This window comes from Esox lucius, chromosome 11 (assembly GCF_011004845.1).
Source record: "Esox lucius isolate fEsoLuc1 chromosome 11, fEsoLuc1.pri, whole genome shotgun sequence".
Classification (NCBI taxonomy): domain Eukaryota; kingdom Metazoa; phylum Chordata; class Actinopteri; order Esociformes; family Esocidae; genus Esox; species Esox lucius.
In genome coordinates, this window is record NC_047579.1 from 14,046,798 (window position 1) to 14,053,344 (window position 6,547).

Below are 6,547 nucleotides of genomic sequence, written 5' to 3' on the forward strand. Positions count from 1 at the left end.
CATCTCCCTACACACATTAAACAAGAAACTACAGAGAAATGTGTGGAATTGTGCTGTCTAGACATAAGGCCATATGACTTTGTCGCCGGGAAAGGCTTTGTTGATTTATCGCAACACTTAGTTGCCCTCGCCGCTAAATATGGCAGATTTGATGTAAAAGATGTTTGACCTCATCCAACCACTGTATCCAGACATGTCGAGGGGTGAGCCCAAGTACTGCAGGCGTCAGTGGCAGCGGAGATAAAGCCTATCATTGAAACATATGGATGTGCCATCACAACAGATATATGGACGGAGGATTACCAGAAAACTTCAGTCATATCCGGCACCATCCATTATACAAACAACAACTTCGACCTCGTTTCCAGGGTGTTATTCGCGGCTCCCTTTGAGAGTGGTGTATCAAAAACAGGGGAGAATATCAGGAGCCTGCTCTTCCAGAAACTCTGTGAATTTGGAATAGATGCGTCACTTCTATATGGCCGTGTTGTGTTTGTCACTGAACGTGGAACCACCAGGCTGAACTGCAACGCGCACATCCTGAACGTCACCCAATCAAGTGCATTTCCACCAGACGTGTCGGCTGAAAGTACTGAGCTGTTTGAACTGTTGACCAGTGCAAAAAAACTGGTGAAATATTTCATTCAGGTCTGCAAAACAGCTTGAAGAAATCCCTCAAGCAATCCATCGATACAAGATGGAATTAAAATTATGAAATGCTGGATTCCATACTGCAACAGCATGAGGAGATCTCCACCATACTGCTTAGAAATAACCAGTATGAAAGAATTGCACAGATCAATGCAAATACTTTAAAAACAGTAGTTGCGTTCCTTAAGTTATTCAAGGAAGCTACTAATGACTTGGAGTCTGACAACTCCACTCCCAGCGCATCACTTCCACTGCCGTGGTCCGTGAAACTCATTGAACACTGCCAAGCAGCAATGCTGGAGCCCTTGCTCTCTGGAGTGGCCAATGTGTGTGCCTCGCGTCTGGAAGAACTGATGGGCACCAGTGACACATCTGCATTACCTCTCCACATGATGTACAGGATTGCAACTCTCCTGACTCCTAAAATGCGAATGCTACGGATGCTGCCCCCAGATGAAAAAGACGAAGTGGTAAAGGTAGGCTAACAAACACAAAAAACACAATGCAATGACAATAGAATAAGTGAAATGCAGTCAAAAAAATATAAACGGAGAGAATGAATAAATAAAAAATATAAATGAATAACAGAATGAGCCTATCCAAAGGCGCAAAGGAAATGATTCAGAAGATGCAGTTTCACCTGAGCCCAGCCACAGCAGAGGATGAGCCACCACCAGCCAAAAAACAAATCACCACAGACCGATTCGCAGACTGGGAAGACGATCCGTCCTCCTTTGCTTCAGTGCCAAAGCCGATCGATGATGAAATGGCTGAATATCTCAGCTCCCGGCTCTCTGATAACTCAGACAGCGTGCTTCAATGGTGGAAGTTCAACAAAGAGCGCTTCCCAGCGCTATCAAAGCTGGCACGTTTTATTTTTAGTATCCCTGCATTCAGTGAGCCTTCAGAGCGGGCCTTTAGTGTCTGTGGGCGCATCTTAGAAGATTGGGACCGCAGTCGATAAGGAACATTCTCTTCCTCCACAGCAACATTGCAAAGTGATTCATTTCTTAAATTAATTCGTTTTATGTTGTTTATTTTATGTTACTTATTAGTGTTGTTTTTTTTAGTACAGCCTCTCGTTGCCATTTGTTAATTAGGTCAAGAGGCGTGATGATGCCAGACAGTGTTGTGTTGAGCAGGCTGTTTTTCATGTAGCCTAGTTTATCATATTGTTATTTATTTTATTTTATTTTTTGCAAAGCAGTTATTTGCCATGTGATGGTGCAAAGTTTTTGATAAAAACTAAATTATATAGCCTAATATATTATATAATAAAAAACGTTCTGTGTTCAGGCTAACTGCTTCCAGACATGCTTTCTTCACATTTACACCAGGACCATTGCTATTATTGAATCTCTTTAATAATAGCAATACAAATACGGACGAGAGAAGACACAAACTCAATGCATCTCTATTATTGTGCGGGAATAAATTCTCAGAGTTTTAATAATAATAATAATAATACATTTTATTTATAATGCACTTTATATCAATTAAATGACCTCAAAGTGCTACAATGCACTAGCCTAAAAGCATAGAACAGCGACATTAAAATAACATAATTAAACAAAAAAGGCTTTTCTAAAAAGATGGGTTTTCAGGCCCTTTTTAAAAGAGTCCACAGTCTGTGGGGCCCTTAGATGAACAGGGAGAGCATTCCACAGAGCTGATGCAACTGAGCAGAAGGCACGGTCACCCATTGTTCGCAGCCTTGTCCTCAGAGGCTGTAGGAGGTTAGCCTGTCCAGAGCGGAGATGGCGTGAGGCAGAAAGGGGAGTTATGATTTGTTTGAGGTATAATGGTGCAGTGCCATAGAGACACTGATGGGACATACAGTTTTGCAGGTGCGGGCGGGATTGGACATACATATTGCAGGTGCGGGAGGGATTGGACATACATATTGCAGGTGCGGGAGGGATTGGACATACATATTGCAGGTGCGGGAGGGATTGGACATACATATTGCAGGTGTGGGAGGGATTGGACATACATATTGCAGGTGCGGGAGGGATTGGACATACATATTGCAGGTGCGGGAGGGATTGGACATACATATTGCAGGTGCGGGAGGGATTGGACATACATATTGCAGGTGCGGGCGGGATTGGACATACATATTGCAGGTGTGGGTGGGATTGGACATACATATTGCAGGTGCGGGAGGGATTGGACATACATATTGCAGGTGCGGGAGGGATTGGACATACATATTGCAGGTGCGGGAGGGATTGGACATACATATTGCAGGTGCGGGAGGGATTGGACATACATATTGCAGGTGCGGGCGGGATTGGACATACATATTGCAGGTGCGGGAGGGATTGGACATACATATTGCGGGAGCGGGCGGGATTGGACATACATATTGCGGGAGCGGGCGGGAGTGTAACACATACGCTGCGGGTGCTGGCGGTAATGCTCAGAAATTCGGCGGGAGCGGGCGGGAGTGGGATGAAGAAAACAGTCCCGCGCCGGGCTCTACTGGTGAGAACAACACTAGAGTGAGAGCGGGTTAATCAACTAATAGAGTAAGTGTCTCCCTCTGCTGGCAAGACCAACACCTCTTAGAATATACAGCACTTCATGTTCTCCCACATTACTGGTTGATAACACAGGGAACCCAAAACGTGCTTGGGACCTATAAATGAATATTACAAATGCCCATAACGTTGAATACGTATCAATAACACAAACCAAACTATTTTGAGTTTATTACTATAATGCATTATATTCCCATTGTACCAGCTTCATGTAATGCATTTGAATAAATACAGTGACATACGTTTTGTAATTAATCTTAATTATTAATTACCATGGTATAATGTATAATGCAGGTTAACCATTTCCATGATCTATATCTATGCAATGGTATGAATGATGTAATAGCATGGTGTTATTAATGGTAGGACCATCATATTTTAAGTCCAACAGCATGATACATTTATATAATTCAGACTCATCCATGTTATAAGTGGAAGTACCTTAGTAGGACCAAATGTTTTCCATTTTTATAAGGATAGACTTTCATAGTAAAAGTTTTATAAAACAGGAAAAGTAATTATGGATAATAAAAACAACACTGAGAGACGTAAAAACGTAAAAATTATCTTTCCAGTGTTTATATTATGATGTTTTTAATGTCATCTTCATACATGTTTTTGTTAAATGTATTTACATTATTAAGATGTTGTTTGCCTGTAATGTATTTTTCGTTAAATGTTGAAACCAGGAAGATTAGCTGTTGTTGTGGCAATCAGATAATGGAAACAAAATAAACAAATAAGAGACAATTTTGAAAATCACTGACATTGACCCATGAGTTTGTATTACCTTTGATCAGTAGAGACGTCTCCCTCTCTGAACCCTATAGGTTGATTCATAGACCGGTCACTCTTCATGGACACACAGCTGGGTACAGGAGATGCTGGTCCCTTTATATGGTCCCTGGAAATGATACTGTAAAATACAAAACAGCAGAGTGTTTTTGTTCATAGTGGACTTTCTAAGTAGTGATTGGTGTATTTGGACACAGTGAGTGTGTGTCTCTTTCTGGACCCTATAATTAATAATGAAGGAGGACCCAGAGTGTTTTGAATATGGTGGACTTAGGATTGATTGGTGGGTTTGAACCAACTAAGAATCTTTGAAGCTTAACTGTTTTGTGTAAATGTTACAATAAGATCATATTGATTTTGTAATTGAGTTCATAATTATTATTGAAAAACATCCACATCAATAAGTATTACACACATGAAAAGTGTAAGTTAACATTGATAAATATTATACTGATATAATACACATTTTGAAAGTGCAGTTTAACAACTGACTGATTACACTAAAACACCCATTGCATCAATATTAAAGACAAACCATTATTTCAAACATTAATAACCAGATACACCAGTACCTAGACATAGCTGTTAGGTCCTCGCAACGCCCTGACACCAGCCTCCCGCGCCCTCTGCCCGGTACCACTGCGCCCTCACGGCAGCTCTCATTCAAGGTCACAATCACTGGCATACTAACACCTGCGTCTCAGTGTCTCCCTTTGCCTAGCGACCGAGCGAACTACTGTTGTCCCTACCGGTTGTTATTCTCTCCCCTTGCCCTGTTCCTGTCTGTCTCCGTGTGTAGCCTGCCTTCTGAGCTGCCTGCCTGCCCAGTGGACTATTCTGCCAAGCCTGCCCGTACCGTCGCCTTCTCGAACTGTCAACCGGATACCGAACTCCTGCCTGTCCATCTCGTTGTGATTCTTGCCTCAGCCCTCTTGTGCCGTAAAAATAAATCAGACGGTTGCGATCCGCAATTGGAACCTCATCCCTTGGTCCGAGTGTTCATTAAAATAGCAAAACATATAGTATGTTTTATGAATTCCGCACCTTCTGTATAACGATTTAAATTATGTTTATCTGGTTCCTCAGCCATTGTTTAGTTGTCTTGCTCAAAAGCCCATAATAATGAATATGTATCTAGAACACAAACCAAACTATTTTGACTTTTGTGGGTTTACTAATAAAATTCATTATACTCCCATTTTACCAGCTTCATTTAATGCATCTTAGGGAAAATATTCAGTCACTTTTCTACTCTGACCTCAGATGTGGAAACCCATTCACAAACCAAATGAATATAATTTTACCTCTTAGCTGTGGTGTCATGTTCCCCAAAAATACTTATTTTAGAGGCAGAGGCGCCCTCCTCCCTCTCCCCAGAGAGACTCATTTTAGAGGCAGTCCCCTCTTCTCTCTCTATCTGATTAGACCTGTAAGCACATAATGGAGAGAAACACACACTTCCTGGATTAAGAATCAAAGACTAGAAGACACAATGTCTGGATCAGATACAAACTGAAGAATAACAAGCATTACTATAATCAAAGAAATACCACTAAATAACAAACACAGAACTAAATTATGCTTTAACTTTAACTTAAGTTTTACTGACAACAAATCAACACATTTGAGAACGTGGACTGACTAACTACATTGAAGTTACAACAACTTACATTAACACTGATAATGACTTACTCCAAATGATCACTCTCTCTGGTTTGTTCTTTGATGAATCATTATGAAACAATTTGTCTTCTCTTTTTCAGTTCAAATATTGAAAAATATATATTACACTTCTACGTCAAATCAAAATGGATCCTGTGCAGGAACTTTACTTTCAGTTTCAGCTGTGCTAACTGACCTGCCTCCAAACATGTATTACATAAGTCAACAGTAGGAGGAGCTAACAGACATTTGAAGTCAATACAGTATCTGTTTTAGTAACCTTGGTTTGGTCATGTTTGTGACATGTAAATTACATTCAGTGTAATGGAGATAAAACAGAAACAGTATTGTTGGTGCTGTACATTATAAGTTGTTACTTATTGGCCACATCAAGTATATAAAAATGTATAGTGAATATAAATGTAGGCTGACTTGCTATGCTGAGCAGGATTTAAACATTGATAATGACCTACTTAGGAGACACTCTCTCTGTTTAGCTCTGTTATCATTAAAAACGACTTCCTTCACTTTCTTTGTAGATAAAAATGTCAGACGTTAGCTTAAATGCTAACATATATTTCTAATTTAATAAAACTATAAAATTGCACTCACAAAATAACAATTATATAATCTCCTTAGCTTGGTTTTTCATATCGTATGTTTTATGTATTCATCACCTTCTATGTAAAGTTTTAAATAATGTTTATCTGGTTCCTCAGCTTTTGTTTAGTTGTCTTGCTCTCTGTCAACTAACTGACTACTAGACAGGCTGGTGAGAACAACAGTAGAGCGAGAGTGGGTTAATCAACTACTAGAGTAAGTTTTGTGTGTGTGCATATGCTGTAAATACTTGACTAAACACAGACCACCAAAGACATTGGATTGATGTGACAGTT

General features: G+C 40.2%; 1 protein-coding gene across 1 annotated transcript in view; it reads right to left on the reverse strand.

Moving 5' to 3' along the window:
* LOC105008867 (NLR family CARD domain-containing protein 3-like) overlaps positions 1 to 5,827 on the reverse strand; it is a 32,395-nt gene extending 26,568 nt beyond the window's left edge. Inside the window, exons 1-3 of the mRNA XM_034294929.1 lie at positions 5,682 to 5,827; positions 5,294 to 5,416; positions 3,985 to 4,110 (exon numbers count right to left, since the gene is read on the reverse strand). Of these exons, the coding sequence (XP_034150820.1) occupies positions 3,985 to 4,110; positions 5,294 to 5,376 (209 nt within the window). The 5' untranslated portion in view covers positions 5,377 to 5,416; positions 5,682 to 5,827. The remainder of the gene's footprint in view (positions 1 to 3,984; positions 4,111 to 5,293; positions 5,417 to 5,681) is intronic.
* Positions 5,828 to 6,547: the final 720 nt, after the last annotated feature.